At 53.5% G+C, this 17,764-nt stretch overlaps 1 protein-coding gene across 5 annotated transcripts in view; it reads right to left on the bottom strand.

Moving 5' to 3' along the window:
- Nucleotide 1: 1 nt before the first annotated feature.
- The window catches only part of LOC116951119 (membrane-associated guanylate kinase, WW and PDZ domain-containing protein 2-like), a 76,643-nt gene continuing 58,880 nt past the window's right edge, over nucleotides 2-17,764 (bottom strand). For 3 of the 5 annotated variants that reach the window (XM_032969535.2, XM_032969534.2, XM_032969536.2), the window contains exons 17-22: nucleotides 15,944-16,135; nucleotides 15,531-15,618; nucleotides 15,012-15,063; nucleotides 13,361-13,504; nucleotides 12,926-13,064; nucleotides 2-8,076 (exon numbers count right to left, since the gene is read on the bottom strand). In XM_032969535.2, the coding sequence (XP_032825426.1) occupies nucleotides 7,142-8,076; nucleotides 12,926-13,064; nucleotides 13,361-13,504; nucleotides 15,012-15,063; nucleotides 15,531-15,618; nucleotides 15,944-16,135 (1,550 nt within the window). In that variant the 3' untranslated portion in view covers nucleotides 2-7,141. Of the gene's footprint in view, nucleotides 8,077-11,412; nucleotides 11,508-12,925; nucleotides 13,065-13,360; nucleotides 13,505-15,011; nucleotides 15,064-15,530; nucleotides 15,619-15,943; nucleotides 16,136-17,764 lie in introns of all 5 variants that reach the window. The other 2 variants (XR_004404122.2, XM_032969538.2) reach the window with 2 other exon arrangements.

Below are 17,764 nucleotides of genomic sequence, written 5' to 3'. Positions count from 1 at the left end.
ACGCTGTCCGAGAGTGAAGTTTAATCCGTATACACAAAACTAAACCAGAGCAGACGAGATTGCGCATTTCAAATAATTCATCACTCCGTAAGCTTGGGTCCATGTATACAGAATACACTCGGTAAATAACAGTAAAAATATATTAGGGTGCAAGGCTGTGAGCTGTAAGGAGTTTGCAAAAGATGACACTCTACCAGTGCAGTCTGCAGGTGGGTCTTGTAAACGGAAAATGTAACAATTGAAGAGAAACCACTTAAACTGTACACGTAATTTTGGTCGCTTTAAAGAAATGTCCATAATAACCTGCAATGCCCCCCCCCCATGCATGTCCAGAGTGATTAGCGTGAATACAGGATGCAAGTTAAATACAAGTTGCGATTGACCCTGGGAAGCCTCGCTGGGCTAGGCAATTATTTATCCGTGTACCGATTGAGACGCGAGCAAATTTTCTTTTTACATGTTTGTGTCGCGAGAACACCAGAGTACCGGGAAAAAACCTTTGCATAAAGGAGTGCGATCGTACAGTTCCATGAGACTAAAAGTTGTGCCTACACGAGGGCCCTTCAGAACACCTACTTGATCAGAACGTGCAATGGGTCAGTTCTCAACGTGGACTGGAGACAAACACTTGGTAGCCCTGAAGCAGCTTCTGGTGTGACGGGAGTACTTAGCGTTTCCAGGGAGGACAGAGAGGGAAGGTCGAAAGTCAGGCAGAGAAATTACCAGGGCATCCTTACATCAGGGAGGTTCTCTGTGGTGGACATTTTGTAGGACTTTTGCTTTAAAAAAAAAACAAGATTCAACGGGAGATTACTACAAGTGGGATGTCTGAATTCTAGATTGTGGTCGTATAAATAAACCCACGTGGGTATGGGCAGTGGTAGCGTAAGAGTATGGACTTTGGCAGGGCTTTCTAAACCTTAACCATAGTTAGAATTGGTTTGGTTGAGAGCAAGTCCGTTGTGGCCTTGCGCCCTCGTGTAAACACAGCTTGGCTGACCGTGGCAGGCCTGTGCCGATTGCCAAAGGCACCTGCTGCTGCCGTTTGCGCGGCGAGGCAGGCGAGTAGGAGCCAGAAGGATGCAGCCGCGGCGAGTGAATGCAAGTGAAACAAGTGTAGGTATAGCCGGTCCCACACACTCCCCTGACCAGCCCCGCACTAGGTGACCTCTGAACGCAGTGGCTCACCGCCTGCCAAGGAGTGCCCAACGGACGCATGCAGGATGCTCAAGATGGGTTAGCAAATTTAAGTTGGAAAACGATGGCTTGGAATAAGAAATCAGTGCTTGTAGCGTTTGCATGGATCACAGCCCCGGTAACACCACTAAGTTGCATTTTGGGTATAACTTTTTAGCATAAAATATTCTTTGTTTATATATTTACTCAAAATCATCAGAATTTCCATTGTTTCAAATATAAACTTACCAGCTGCCATACAAAACATTAAAAACACTCTTCATTAAACAAATAAACATAACATATTTGGTCTATTCACCTATGAATATAATGAGATTTTTCAAGGAATCCAGTCCTTTTGTAATATATACGTAATCAATATAAGAATTCAACAGTTAGTGTCCCACACCTTGTACCGTTATGGAATAAACTTCGCCAGAGCCTACCGCTGCCATCCTGTACGATAGGACGCCGGATGCACCACCCCGGGCAGCAGCGCACACGAGCATTCACCATTCATATAAAGTGTTTGCACATACGATTTGTACCAAAATCCGCAATGCGCAGCGCATTCAAGGGCAAGCAGAAACACTTCCTCGTGTGCTTCCCCACAGCACAGGGCCCCCCCCACCCTATGCCTGGGGCACCACAAATCCACAGCGCCGGTGCCCATGCAACCCAGAGGACCAGCGGTGTACGGTGGCCCCCACAAGGAGGGAAAATGTCCCCTTGGCCGTTTCCCGACGGGGCGCGTGCCACGGTGCTGTGGGTGGTGACCCGCGAGGCCACACGGCGCCGCCCGGCATTGCACAGAAGACGCCCCCACCCGCACGATACAGCGCGCCATTCACGTTAACGCCAACTGGTGGCCATGTAAAAATCTCAAGTTCCAAATGCTGTCGTTTACGCCGTACCTTCGTTACATGCATATACAGTATACGGAGAGTATAAACAATGAGTACCATGGTTGGAATAATATACAAGGGACACGAGGAAGGATCCTACCTAGGTGTGGACGTGCGGCAGTGGTGGTGTTGGGCTACAGCTGCACGTCACTCAGTGTGCTCCCCCCTGCGTGAGCTGTGTTCACGGCTTCAGCATCACCACCCGCTCGCCATACCCCAGTGTGGTCTCGAGAACCATTCCCACGGTGTTTATACAGAATATGAAAAAATCTCAAATGAGAAATTCCCTTCATTGTCTAAATCCGTGTCCATTAAGGGAGCTTTCCGCTGAATACATGTGTCAGCCAGGCCTAGCACTTGGGTTACCACCTTTTCCAGACTGCGTTTCCATTTCCCAGAATGTCCAGGTCAAATCCTGACAGGTGACGACCATACCTAGCAACCCAGCGGCCGCTGCTTTTTCCATACAGCATGGAGAAACGATCGGAATGTTGGTGCGAGGGACGGGGTCGGGTGGACGAGTGGAGGTGCAGGAGCATGGCAAGGAATAAGCGATGCCCCTCTGGTTGACCCTATCCTCGTGGCCCTGGCAGCAGCAGCAGAAGCGACACTCAAGGGTTCCGTTGCTTTCGAATCAATATGGTCAACGCAAGCGAATCCACCGAGGTCGCGCGTGCACGGGCCACGCATGGTCATGATGCCTGTGGGGGTGGGGAGGTGCGTCCAGGAATGTTTGTGATCTCAAAAGTGCGACTCGTGAAATCGGTGTGGCCCGACGCGTGAACGCCACGGTGCTGAGGCCGGCTCCGTAGTTCGCTTCAGCTGGAATCGCACTCCCATATCAGACATTGCCAAGGCAGCACATCACCTTTTAAAGTGCAATTTTAGTACTCGCCGCATACTGAATGCGCGTTAAGCAACGGGAGAGACTCAATAACAAAACTCTGCTCGTTGTCTCGGAGCATGTCCAAGTGCTGCCGTCTCTGCATTTTGGAGCCAAACTACACTCATGTGTTTACGCACACACACACACACGCACACACACACGCACACACATGCACGCACATACATGCACGCACACACACGCACGCACACACATGCACGCGCACGTTTGCAGATATAAAACCGCGCTGGGGAAAAAACTGCGTCGCAACCGCATCTGAGATCGGAGCCTCGCACTGTGCGGAGAAGATGCGGCCGCGTGGAACGGAGGCCACGGCGCTAGAGAACGGAGAATTGCGCGACCAGAAGGCTTTGCTGGAAAACAAAGAAGGAGGGGGGGGGGGGGGCATGGCTCGAGTTTGTGAGATAAAGCTTTACACGTTGATTGTCGTCATCACCCCACAAGAGCGGTGCCTTCACATCCTTCACAATCCCTGTACCGGTGCCACCTTTGGCCACGACTATGCTGTGCACGAAGTCGCCAATTGTCAAACCTCCAGAGAACTTTGAGAAGGCGCTCTTCGTCGCCTCCGCCCTCGCTCGCTCGCCGCCCTCACCCCACAAGAGACAACACGTGGGAGCGAGGTGCGGTTCCACGTAACGAGAGGCCTGGCGCTCCCATCAAAGCGAGAGCGGTGCATTTAGAGGACCACGACAACTGCTCGGAATACGCAATCCCCCGAGCCGAGTCCGAGAGGAGAGCAAACTGCAGCGGAGGCTGTCGGGAACCGCGCACGAGTCTGCGAGCGATCGACCTGGCCAACACTGCCAGGGCAGCTCACACCGACCCCGGATCACACAGCACTCTAGATACTCGACGGACAAAACCTCGCCACCAAAACAGGGTCCAAGTGCAGTGGCTTAACCTAGGATCCAGATGATATACTTTATACACTTTGGAAATTATACAAAGATTTCCCAAAACCCGGCATCCCTGATCATGTTTGGACATCATTGCTTCTCATCAGCAATGCTTGGGCCTGAATTGTTAATAATTATTTCCATTCCATACCTCGGTAAGTTCTTCAGAAGACGTTGCCTCATCATCTTTTGCCAAGCAATGAATTAGATGCACAAGTGGTCAAGGGGTGGCGCATTCGCCGCTCGTTGCACAGGTTCCGTTTTGAATCCAGTGGCCGCCCTGGTTATTACTACTGGTGTAACAACCGTAATAATACGCGCATTCTGCTTATCGGTCTACGTCAAAGACCCCGTGTCATCATTCGCAAAGAGTAGGCCATTGTGTGCTGGCGTCGAGGTGAAAAAAAGACACCGCAAATTACTCAATTTGTATCACACGCAGCAATCATGGCCCTACTGGGAGACTAATGCCCTGGGTCACTCTTGCAATTGAGACTCATCCTGGTCTTGGTGGATTCTCAACTGGTTCAACAAAATTAATTTGAAACATGCAGCAGCACCGCATTTCGATATGCGCAGGAGTCTCGCGAATGGCCGAGTGTTAGGGCTGATCACAAATTCACAGGTGACATCTTGCTGACGAGTATCAGTTCTGCCAAAACTGCGCCAAAGGTTCTGTTTGTGCAGAGAACTGCTCGGCTAAAGGAATTCATGTTACTTGAGATATTTAATAAATCCCTTTTTAAATTATTTAAACGTTCGGTGAGCGGCTGGGTGTCCCATTAGGTGGGTTTGAAAGTTCGGCATCAGCAGCTGACCCGGTGTTCTTGAATTGTTTTTTTCCATTTGATGACAATTCTCAGTGGCTGGAGAAAACCTCACCTGGTTCTTTAATCAGAATTAAGGAGATGTCAATTCAAACTTTTAAATCCCCAGTGTGAGTGGGAGCGGATGTTCTCTAAACAGTTTGATGGAAGGGTAGCAGAGTCCCAAAAAAATTATAAACCAGGCGACTGGTGTGAACTTCTTTCTCACCGTACGTAGCCAACTGTGCTAATCGGAAGTGCGGGAAACCATGCTATTTGACCGATCATTGTTTATGCCGTCACAATAACCCTCTCAAGGCCAAACGCAACAAATGCAAGGTACAGTGGGACATTGTACGACGAGTCCACACAGGAACGCACGTTTGAGCTCTGTGCAAATGATCGGATAAAATCACGCTGACGCCGTGAGTGAATGGACGCCGTTTGAACGGGCGTGCTGGCCAAAGCAAGCCCACTACGAGTGCGAGCACCTGTGCCAGTGAGAACAGGCGATTGAGGTAGCGTGGAGCCGATCGTCGTAAACAGCTGCTGCTGTTGCTGCTTGCGCACGTGGACAACGTGTGACCACGGTTGGCGCAGCGGACACGAGTCCCATTGGTGACCTCCCCAGGGGACCCGCGCGTCCACACATGGACGCCGGGAGCGTTGACTGCCGTGCCCCGCGCCGGCGTCGCTTGTTAAACCGAGGCCTCGGGTCCAGTCAAGCGTCTCACGCGCACTCAGTGCAAATGCTACTATTGTTCATAACCACCGTGTCTCAGTACGTGCATTATTTTGTAAAAACCATCTCCAAACAGAATATAAACGAAACGGGCCACGCCAGTCCTTTAAAGGAGGCAGCACTTTCTGACAAAATGTCAGAAATGTGCACATGGGCTTGCCCGATGGGCACACGCATACACTCGCACGGACATGCACGTGCACTCAATCATAGGATCGCCCGAACCGTCACAACCGTGGTGACGTAGCGTGCGTCGCGCACACGGAGCTACGCAGACTTCCTCTGGTCCGCGACGGTGCCATCCTTCGGGAGTCCGACTGCTCTCACCGCCTCCTGCGAGTGAGCGAGGCAAACGGCTCCAACTGTACCAGGTGACATTGCCCAAGCAAGGGCTGAGAGTCTCTTGCTGCCTTCTCTGAATCGGCCAATCACAATGACAGCGAGCCAATCCACACGCATCCTGGGCTGCAACTGCCAGCAAACGTTCAACGTGTGGCCACTACAGCATACGATGCCGTACCGAGATTCACATCTGCAAATCGACTTGCATCACTTCCCATTGCTTACTGCGTTATTAGCGTGAATCCCTTGAGTTTTAAATCAACACTGTGTTGGGTTAGTTTCCGCAAAGCATAGAAAATGTCAATATGTGCATATTTGCTAAAAATTTCTTCGTGACAGGTTTATATTTCCCATCTGCTTATTGTATTATTAATGTGAAGTAGAACTGCATCTCAGAGGAGCCGCTTCTGCTTACTATTAATTTTTATTTTAAGAAAAATTCTACATTTTCTGGGAAGCCCCCCCCCCACCGCTTCTGAAATCCCAGATAGAAGCGACAATCCTCGTCGCCGTCCGGCCGGACCGCCACGGTTGTGAGGATGGCGACAGAGATCGGCGCTCTGCTGTGCCGACCTCACCGCGCATCGCGCAGGGAGACCCCGTCCCTTGCGCGCAGGGAGCACGACACCTCGACACCCGCCGCCGAACGCCGCTGAAGAATTCGTGGCGATGACGAGCGGTGAGACGGCCGGGCGCTGCGATGGGGAAGGCGCTCGCGGACGCGGAGCGAATTTCAACCTCCCCCACGAAAGGCCGTGGGTGACCCTGTGGAATGATTCGAGCGTTCGAGTAAAGGTTGTTGAGGTTGTGATAATTTTATGACTTTGCCTTCTCAATGCAGTGTCTGTGAAAACCAGAAACGGCCGCTCCCCCCATCACCGCAGATGGCAGGACGTGCGCCGAGTGGGCCACGTGACCGAGACGAAAGCGGAGCCCCCCGTTTGGGACTCGTGCAGTCTCCGCTGAGCCTGCGGCGTCTTGCGACAGAGAGGGTGGACGCAGAGGGGAACCGGTGGCGTCTTCAGGGGTCTGGGTGGGGAGATGGAGTCAAACTCGAGAGGGAGAGCAGGGATGGTGCAGTCCCCGTGGCAGTCATCAGCAGTGCTGTACCCACAATAAACCGCTTCGCTCACACTGCTTAGCCCTTGCAGCCACAGTAATCACTTAAGCAGAGGCCATGGCGACACAACGCACGGTGACATTCCCCAGACTTTGTATAAAAAAAAGTTAAATTCTGATCAGTGGCCAAACGCCTTTAGGTCATCCGTGTCAATGCACGGGCGGGCGGGCGGGCGTCACGCTCCGCCGCTGTCTTCCCACACCTCTGGGCACCACCGCTGCTGCGCGGCGCCGTTCGACCCGGCGCCTCACTTCCTGCTCGTTTTCCCACGTGACGATTTCAGCGGAGCCGGGTACTTGTCGGAGGCCGGCACCTTCCAGGGCCCCGGCGCCAGGGTCCTCCGGCCCGTGCCATCGTCGGTCCAGCCCGAGCTCGCGCTGTCCACGCGAGGCTTTGCGTCGCCTCGTTCCGCCGACCCCGGGCCCAGCAACTCTGTCTCTGGCCCGGCCTCCGTCCTCCGTGGACGACCGCCGCCACCGTCGCTCGGCTCCACGCGTTGTGCGGCAGCGTCCAGCGCGTCCGCGGTCTTCTCCCTGGGGGGCCGGAGCTGCTGCTGCTGCTGCTGCTGCTTTCCGACATACTTCGACGTCTGGTGGTCGACCTCGTCCTGCACGCTCGACTTGCTGGCTACAACGCCGTCTTGCTCCTTGCCCCGAGCGAACCTCAGCCTCTCCTGCTCCCTCTCCATCAACTCTCTCTCCTGACGCACACTCTCCCGTTCCCGTTCCCTCTCCCGTTCCCTCTCCTTCTCTCGTTCCCTCTCCTTCTCTCGTTCCCTCTCCTTCTCTCGTTCCCTCTCCTTCTCTCGTTCCCTCTCCCGTGCTCTCTCTTTTTCCCGTTCCCTCTCTCTTTCCTTCTCCTTTTCCCTGTCCCTATCCTCTCGTTCCCTCTCTCGCGCACTCTGTTTTTCTCGTTCCTTTTCCCGTTCCCTCTCCTTCTCTCTCCCCTGCTGCCATTCTCTCTCCTGCTGTCTCTCCTCCCACTGTCGCTCCCTCGCCTCGGCCTCCCTCTCTCTGTCTCTCACGCGCTCGCGCGCATGAAGCCGGGCTGCGTGGGGGTCGACGCCGCGCTCCACGCGGGGGGGCAACGTGGAGCCGCCGCCAGCGCCGGTGGGGACCGAGGCGGCCGGCGAGCCGAAGGTGGCGCGGCGAGGAGCCGTTGGGCTCCGCGAGGAGTCGGGATCTGCGACACAGAGACAGCGGAGACCGTGAGTTCACGATGCCAACGCTGGCGCCGCGGCGCCGTGCAACACGGCCCTACCAATCAACACAAACCTACAAAAAATAACCCAATGACGAGATTTCACACGACTCTAAAACGAACCCACGACAAGACCATACCTGACGACACGACCCTATGACACAACCTTACAACTGTGATATCTCAACCCAAAAACTCGAATCAACTCCACCCAACAATCCAGTGGTGTGATGTCATCAAGGGCATTATTACGACAGACATGACCCACCCACGCTAAACGTGCAGTCATCTCTGGTGGAACGTGCAACGGGCCGGTGCCCGGGTGGCACCAAACAAAACCGCCGAATTACGATAACGGATCGAATGGCGAGTGTGTGACCTGCCTACACGCGTCACATTACGTGCACGGGGGACTGCAGCGACTGCGAGGCTCCAGGCCTTGGCGCACCACTGCGACTGCACCCGGCAAGCGCAGCAGCAGCGGTGGCGCGACAAGGAACCGTTGTGCTAAGTCTGGGCGAGGGCACACAGGGGGGTGGGGTGGGGAGCTGTGTGCTGCGATGCACCAAGCGGCACCGACGGCAGCGCTTGGTACAGGGGGTCATTACCCGTCCCTAAGAAAATGTGGTCCCTGGTAAATAAACGTGGGATATTTCCACCGTTGGTTCGGACAATGAACCCAGGTGGGCTCCACCCGGTTCTCGCCATGGTTCAGGAGCCATGATGTGTTTTGACCGATGGATGCCAACACGTTTTGTTGAGCACCCAATCTCGGTGAGAGCCATGCCGTGCCACTATCACCGCCTGAATCCCCGTGGGAAGCAATCGGACTGCAGCCAACTCTGCCAAGGGCTGTCCACCGTGTATGCAGCTGTGCCTACATAATCCGCACTGGCTATGGTGATGCACGCTTCTAGTCCTATGTCGAAGAGGAGATGGAGTGGCGAGCAGTACAGCAAGCTGTTGTGCGTGGGGATTTTTTAAGAATCGATGGCTAACTGTGATTCGCAGCACCATCGTGAAAACGAATTTTGAACCAAAATGACGCCTTGGCAAGGCTCTACTCTACAGTTTGGATAGAACAGAGCAGACTGAAAACTATGTTCAGTTTTCTCTGTGTGTCCACAGGGTATATCTGTGCTGTATGCGTGCTGTGTATGTGTGCTGTATGCGTGCTGTGTATGTGTGCTGTATGCGTGCTGTATGCGTGCTGTGTATGTGTGCTGTATGCGTGCTGTGTATGTGTGCTGTATGCGTGCTGTGTATGTGTGCTGTATGCGTGCTGTGTATGTGTGCTGTATGCGTGCTGTGTATGTGTGCTGTATGAGTGCTGTGTATGTGTGCTGTATGCGTGTTGTATGCGTGCTGTGTATGTGTGCTGTATGCGTGCTGTGTATGCGTGCTGTGTATGTGTGCTGTGTATGTGTGCTGTGTATGCGTGCTGTGTGCGTGCTGTGTGCGTGCTGTGTGCGTGTGCTGTGTGCGTGCTGTATGCGTGCTGTATGCGTGCTGTGTATGCGTGTTGTGTATGCGTGCGTGCTGTGTATGTGTGCTGTGTGTGTGCTGTGTGTGTGCTGTATATGCGTGCTGTGTATGCGTGATGTGTATGCGTGCTGTGTATGCGTGCTGTGTATGTGTGCTGTATGCGTGCTCTGTATGTGTTTGCTGTATGCGTGCTGTGTATGTGTGCTGTATGCGTGCTGTGTATGTGTGCTGTATGTGTGCTGTGTATGTGTGCTGTATGCATGCTGTTTATGTGTGCTGTGTATGTGTGCTGTGTATGCGTGCTGTGTATGTGTGCTGTATGCGTGCTGTGTACATGTGCTGTATGCGTGCTGTGTACGTGTGCTGTATGCGTGCTGTGTATGTGTGCTGTATACGTGCTGTGTATGCGTGCTGTGTGCTGTATGCGTGCTGTGTATGCGTGCTGTGTGTGTGCTGTGTGTGGTGTGCATGCTGTGTGCTTTGTGTGTGCTGTATGTGTGCTGTATGTGTGCTGCGTAAGTGCGTGCTGTGTGTTTGCATGCTGTGCGTTTGCCTGCTGTGCGTGCTGTGTGTTTGCATGCTGTGCCTGCTGTGTTTGCATGCTGTCCGTGCTGTGTGTTTGCATGCTGTGCGTGCTCTGTGTTTGCATGCTGTGCGTGCTCTGTGTTTGCATGCTGTGCGTGCTGTGTGTTTGCATTCTGTGCGTGCTTTGTGTTTGCATGCTGTGCCTGCTATGCCAGGATGGGAGTGCTCCCTCATGTGGCTCTGCGAGCACTGGGGAATTACAACCCCTCTGCTGCCTCCCGTCTCCTTCCTGCCCACATGCACCGCCCAAAGTCACTTTAAGATGTTTTCTTGTTCATGTTTTTGTTTGTTGCGGTTGCACCCAATTCAAGAGCCGAATGGCTCACAGAGCTATACCAAATAAATGAAACTAAACTAAACTAAACCTCAACCTGGACGTCTCTGCGTTGTGCATCTCCAGTGTCTGTGCTGCATGTATGATTGGTCACCTGATAATAGACGCCATGTGGCATACACCACAGGGTGGCTTTTGGGTCACGTGGCTATTGGCAGGCCTTTGAAGGGCTCCGTGGAGCACGTGGTCGGCAGGGCTGAGAATTCCGCACTGTTTATATTGGGAGGTCTGTGGCAGAGTGAGCAGCACGGGCCAGGAGATGGACTTTCCAGCAGCAGTTAAGTAACCAATGGGTCCCAAGATGCTACTGTTGAGCTGTTCACTCAGCCATGGCACAGGGCCATGGTGAAACGAACCGACTGAGAGGCCCTGTTGTACTGTAATCCATCCTCCCGTGTACGTCTGTCCCTCGCCCAAGCAACAGCCTCGACCTCTCTATACAAAATCCAGGCTGCGTGTGTGTGACCTGCGCAGGATCATCACGAGGACCCTCCCTCCGAGCCGCACCGTCTCAATTCAACAGGAGCAACTGAGCAGAGCCACCGGAGTTGTGGAGGAGGTGGTGGTGGTGGTGTTGACCATGCAGGAGTGAGCGGGTGATTGGGCTGATGACCAGGTGAGTGGACAGTGAGTGAGCGTGTGAGAGAGCTGATGAGCAGACTGTTGAATAAGTGAGTGAACGAATGAGGAAGTGTGCGAGTGCATTAGCAGGAGAACGGATAAGCAAGTGACCAAGTGAGCGAGTGTACAAGCGAGTGAGCAGGTGAGCAAGTGAGTGAGCGAGACAGAGGATGAGCAAGCGTGCAAGCTCGCGAGCAGAAGAACGAGTGTGCATGCAAGTGAGCCGTCGAGGCGAGCGGGCGGACGGGCGTGCGCATTCAAGCAGCTCGCGAGGCTTGCAAACATTTACAAACCGTCTCGCCCAGGGAGGCCCAGAGGAGGAGGGAACAAAGGGGTTCGTACTTGTGTCATTTTTGCAAATACATGAAGAGATGGGAAGGAACCACCCCTGAAGGGAGACAAAGGAGAGCCCAACATTCAGAGTTAGAGAGCGGGGGAGCGAGGGTGCACAGAGACGCCCACGTGGCGTCTCTCAACAAGCCCTGATTTAAATCTGCGGAAGCGACAACTCCCTAATCGCACGTGGGAACAACGGATTCCTGTCAATAAAGTTTCAGCTCTTCACCTGGACGGGTGCAAACTGGAATCTGGTGTCGAGCACAATAATATAATATATATCGTGGAAGCATTCATGCAAATTGCGTCTCAAACCCTGCAGAGTTCCCAATGTGCGCAGTGTTTGCACGCACGCTCGCACGCGCAGGAATCCGCAGACCATCAGAATCGGCTCCAACAATTGCCCAAGCTCTGTGGTCCGATATGGGATGTTTGGCCCGCACCAATAATTTGTGTTTATACATGCCGGAGGAAATCCACATGTGCGAGAGGGGGTAAGGCCTCGAAGCCAGGCGATGGCAACCTAATTGTGCAATTTTCTGCAATTTGCCAACCATCCCTGCATCAACAGGGCTGGATTACAGATGTGTTGACAGTACAGTATTACTTCCGCAGATTTATATTCAGCATGCACATTATACCCACACACCAAAGGACATTGCACGCTTACACATTTACAAAAATCACTACAGGAATATTTTTTACACACAATGCCAAGGTGACGTAAAAAGCCTGGAATGTGTCTGAACACCGGTAAATAGTGCACAATCAGGGCACAGAGTTACGGACCAATCCACAATGCCTTGCAGGCTCAAAAGAGTGACCGTATATGAACATCAACCTGAACGTTTACCAAGAGCCTAGACCGCTTATCGAGAGCCATGAAGGTCAGAAAGTATGGCCTTCTAAACCGCACAGGCAGCAGAAGCTTGGGAAACTGTAACAGGGATCTCATTTGCGAGTGGCACCATCTCTCTCCCTAAGCGGTTTTGGGATGACCGCTGCGGACAGCGGGGAGCCTCCTTTGAGCCATCTGATGGGGTAAGGTCTCTCCTTGGAGGGCGCCGTGGTGCAGTTCACCATCCGACGTACAGATGATGGACTCTGCATGCATGGGAGTGACGCGCAAGCGTTCGTGCGTGCTAGAGGCTGCACGATGACCAGTGGACAGAAAGTCGGTCGCTCACTCGTTTAGACGGAGCTTTCAGTGTCGTACCCTCACGTGCAGTGTTGTGCTAGCGATCCGGTTTCTCTACATATGCACAAACTCCCCGAGAGGTCAAACGCGTCCAAGCAGGACAGTCGTGTGCTACGCGCGTCTTAATGGGGTGCTCGCCGACATCGCTTACGGCAACAGCAGCGGCGTGGCGAGCACGGTGCGGGCGCTGCCGAGCGCGGAGGTGTGTGCGGTGCACGCGTGTACTCATCGCCGCCGGAGCGATGCCTGTGGGTGAGGGCGTCCTCGCTAACCGTAGTCCGTGACGGGTGCGCCGCGTCGCTTGAGGAGCAGGTGTACGCGCCGCCCGCTGGCCTTGATGGCGTCGATCGCGCGCTGGTACGTCATGTCCTTGCTGCTCTCCCCGTTGATCTCCATGATGCGGTCCCCCACCTGCGCGGGACAACGGGGACTCGCGTCAGCCACCGACGTCGTCATCCGCGAGATACGAGACGCGGAGCGGGACTCGGGGGAACTCGATTTCGAGGTGCCTGCTCGCCTCACGGGGGGCACGGCGGGACCCGGGGACGTCATGGAAGCGAAGCGAGGAGTCGCAGGGGACCAAGGACCCGGGATATCCAGAAACCAGGACATCGAGGGCAAAAGGTTACGAAGGACCCGAGGAGATCCACGACCCAGGAGATGCACAATCCGGCAGACGAGGCACCGGCACGCGCGGGAGACGTCACCTGTATCTTGCCGCTGCGCATGGCGGGGCTGTCGGGAGCGAGCGACACGATGGCGAGGTCGCGGTTGAACTCGCGGCCGCCGTCCAGCTTCAGCCCAAACCCATAGGGGCCGCGCTCCAGGTCCACCAGATAGTACATGGACACCTGCGGCGGCAGCGGCGGCAACAAAGGCAAGTGCAACTGCTAAACGAACACCGAGGCCCCCGTGACACGCACGAGGGGGAGGGGGGGCAGGCCTCGCCCGTCCAGGACGGACGGCGGCCCCTGCAGCACCATCGCGCCTGGCGCTCGAACCAAGTCCACCCAGGGGATTCCCGGGGGCAATGGGGAGGTGCACGGCGGGGTTACGGCGGGGTCGTGTGCTGCCACGGGCAGAGCCGACCCCGAGTCGCCAGGGTCGTATTGCGGTGAGCAAAGCGCCACAGCAGCAGCAGCAGGCCCATCCGCCCAATGCAAACACACAGTGCGTGTGGGTGGTCTGTGTGTGGGGTGAATATATGGTTAAGGTGTGGTCCGTGCGTCGTTGGTGTCTTTTCAAGTGAATTATTTCAGACTCATCCGACACCTAATGTAAAGTGTAGAGGCCAATATGAAGTCAGTTGTGGGTGGCACCGTCAGCTGTGTTCAGTGAACGCAGAGGCTGCAAGGTGCACGCCTCTTGGCGCGACTCGCAGGGTGGAGCAAATTACCGCGTACTTGCTTAATGTATACAGTAAACCCTTGCCATACGCTAGTTATGGATTTGCGAGTTCACATATTTGCGATTTACTAAGTGCATGCTAATTCCCTATTCGCAACCAGCCGGACTCCAGTATTTGTGAATGTACGTAGTGCCAGACCACCGACACTGGGGAGGTACGTGTAGAATGTTGATACATTTGAAACTGTCTGCGAAGATTAGGCACGCCCCCTCAGCTCCCCGCTGAGTCCTTAGTCTCACAGTAAGCTATTGTGCATTTTTACTTCATACGTACCTAAGAGTCGACTCGTTTATACATTTTGGTATAAACGAGTCGACTGTGAGGTCCATTAAAAAGAACGCAAATACAATCAGGGAAAGTGTTGCGGCTGCACTCCCCAGTGGTAAAATTATAACAACTGTGGGTTATCAAACACCTGCATCTCCAGAGGAGTCATCCTCCTGAATTCCTAACCATCACCAGCACCACCACCAACCATCGTCGTCGTAAAATCATCATCAAATGTAATTAAAAAAGAACATCATTCTAGATTTGAAGTTTCCGTGACTGCAATGATCCATACTCTTTGGTTCTTTCGGTAAAGTCACGTAGGTAAAAAAATATAATAATTGTGATTTGATTAACTTTATTTTATTTTTTACCTACGTGACTCAACTGAAAGAACCAAAGAGGAGAAAACATTATTTATGATTTATTTTTATTTATGTATTGTAGTCATTGTTATTAAACATTTAGCTATTCCCCCTGATGTTCACTCGTACCAGGAACGTAACCACATTTTTCCCAATGGAACAAGGTTTCTGCATTCACGAATTCTGCATTCGTGAGGGTTTACTGTACTTGTTAATGTGTACATGCGTGCGTAGATATTGTATGTGGCTATCTTGGTAACGTGTGCTGACTCTCTGTGCCCAATGATCTCTCCTCCTCCCCCTCCTTCCCCCCCTCACCTGTGAGGACTTGGGGTCGGGTTTCACGTCCTTCCTGCTGCGAGGGTCAGGCCTGGGACAGCAGTGGCACAACAGAGGGCATCACGACTCGGCTTGCACATTTCAATCTTCTCGTTATGCTCTCACCGCGCGGAGTTTTGCGTTTACTCTGGACGTGCGGGCGTCAGCTCAACTCTTGTCATGGTTTGATTTGGGAGGAAAGCGACGTGCATATGACGGGAGAGAACCAAATCTTTTCCCAAAGAGGTGAGCAACCGACTGTGTGCGTTGCCTCTACAAGAAAACCCCATTGCTGTCTGTAGGCTCTTGGCAGACGCACCCGTTATACCCAGACGCGCCTGTTACCCCGTCATGCGCGAGTCACCAGGACGTGTCTCGTCGTGTTTATCATTTTGATTTAAAGCATTCGTGACTAGCAGTGATTCATATTCTTGGTTCTTTCGGTAAAGTCACGTGACTTTACCGAAAGAACCAGGAATGTGTGTTTATCATTGTGACGCGTCTCCTCGTGCGAGTTACCCCAGCGTGTCTGCGGAGCGGAAAGTGCCGGACGCATGGCTGCTGGAGAAGCTGTCGTCGTCGTTGATGGGGGAGAGGGCAGCCGAGTCTGCAAGGAAACACGGGGGGAGTGAGCATCGCGGTCGCGGCGTGGGAAAACGTGCTGCGTCCACCGCTGGCTCGGTAGTGGGCGCGAGTGGTGTGGGCGCGAGTGGTGTGGGCGCGAGTGGTGTGGGCGCGAGCACATCAGTGGGCATGTCGACGAGCATCTTAGTAAGCTTGATATTGAGCATGCTAGCAAGTGTGCTAGCGAGTGTGCGCATTAGCCAGTGTGTTAGTGAGCATGTTAGTATATTAGTTGTTGTGTTAGTGAGTGCGGTAAGCGCGGTGAGTGCGGTGAGTGTAACGCGAGGAGGGTGGGGGGGGGGTCTTGCCACGGGCAGGCACGATGCGTAGGAGGATGGTGTTGCCCTCGGCCTTGATGAGGCTGACGATCTGGTCGTGGCTCAGGTGGACAATGGGCTGCTTGTTCACCGCCACGATGCGGTCGCCCACCTCCAGCTGGCCCGAGCGCGCCGCTGGGCTGCCCTCCACGATGCGGTCGATCTTGTGCGGGACATCCCCATCTGCACGAGGCCCACAATCCCACTCAGCCTCGCACAACATGGTCCCACTGAGCCTTTGTCTTTGTCACGTGGTGAGTATGGTTGGCGAGTGTCGGTGCTGTGCTGTATGCACTCCCGTGTGGGGAGTGTGGTGTATATGGTGTGGGTGGTGAGTGTGGTGTATATGGTGTGGGTGGTGAGTGTGGCGTATATGGTGTGGGTGGTGAGTGTGATGTATATGGTGTGGGTGGTGAGTGTGGTGTATATGCTGTGGGTGGTGAGTGTGGTGTATATGGTGTGGGTGGTGAGTGTGGTGTATATGCTGTGGGTGGTGAGTGTGGTGTATATGCTGTGGGTGGTGAGTGTGGTGTATATGCTGTGGGTGGTGAGTGTGGTATATATGGTGTGGGTGGTGAGTGTGGTGTATATGGTGTGGGTGGTGAGTGTGATATATATGGTGTGGGTGGTGAGTGTGGTGTATATGCTGTGGGTGGTGAGTGTGGTGTATATGCTGTGGGTGGTGAGTGTGGTGTATATGCTGTGGGTGGTGAGTGTGGTGTATATGGTGTGGGTGGTGAGTGTGATGTATATGGTGTGGGTGGTGAGTGTGATGTATATGGTGTGGGTGGTGAGTGTGATGTATATGGTGTGGGTGGTGAGTGTGGTGTATATGCTGTGGGTGGTGAGTGTGGTATATATGGTGTGGGTGGTGAGTGTGGTGTATATGGTGTGGGTGGTGAGTGTGATGTATATGGTGTGGGTGGTGAGTGTGGTGTATATGCTGTGGGTGGTGAGTGTGGTGTATATGCTGTGGGTGGTGAGTGTGGTGTATATGCTGTGGGTGGTGAGTGTGGTGTATATGGTGTGGGTGGTGAGTGTGATGTATATGGTGTGGGTGGTGAGTGTGATGTATATGGTGTGGGTGGTGAGTGTGATGTATATGGTGTGGGTGGTGAGTGTGGTGTATATGGTGTGGGTGGTGAGTGTGGCGTATATGGTGTGGGTGGTGAGTGTGGTGTTTATGCTGTGGGTGGTGAGTGTGGTGTATATGGTGTGGGTGGTGAGTGTGGTGTATATGGTGTGGGTGATGAGTGTGGTGTTTATGCTGTGGGTGGTGAGTGTGGTGTATATGGTGTGTGTGGTGAGTGTGGTGTATATGGTAGGGGTGGTGAGTGTGGTGTATATGGTGTGGGTGGTGAGTGTGATGTATATGGTGTGGGTGGTGAGTGTGATGTATATGGTGTGGGTGGTGAGTGTGATGTATATGCTGTGGGTGGTGAGTGTGGTGTATATGGTGTGGGTGGTGAGTGTGGTGTATATGCTGTGGGTGGTGAGTGTGGTGTATATGGTGTGGGTGGTGAGTGTGGTGTATATGGTGTGGGTGGTGAGTGTGGTGTATATGGTGTGGGTGATGAGTGTGGTGTATATGGTGTGGGTGATGAGTGTGGTGTATATGCTGTGCGTGGTGAGTGTGGTGTATATGCTGTGGGTGGTGAGTGTGGTGTATATGGTGTGGGTGGTGAGTGTGGTGTATATGGTGTTGGTGGTGAGTGTGGTGTATATGGTGTGTGTGGTGAGTGTGGTGTATATGCTGTGGGTGGTGAGTGTGGTGTATATGCTGTGTGTGGTGAGTGTGGTGTATATGCTGTG

This window comes from Petromyzon marinus, chromosome 42, assembly GCF_048934315.1.
Source record: "Petromyzon marinus isolate PM22_M1 ecotype Great Lakes invasive population chromosome 42, UKy_Petmar_22M1.pri1.0, whole genome shotgun sequence".
Lineage (NCBI taxonomy): Eukaryota > Metazoa > Chordata > Hyperoartia > Petromyzontiformes > Petromyzontidae > Petromyzon > Petromyzon marinus.
The sequence above is the reverse complement of the archived record's forward strand: the minus strand, read 5'-3'. Positions and strand labels throughout refer to the sequence as shown.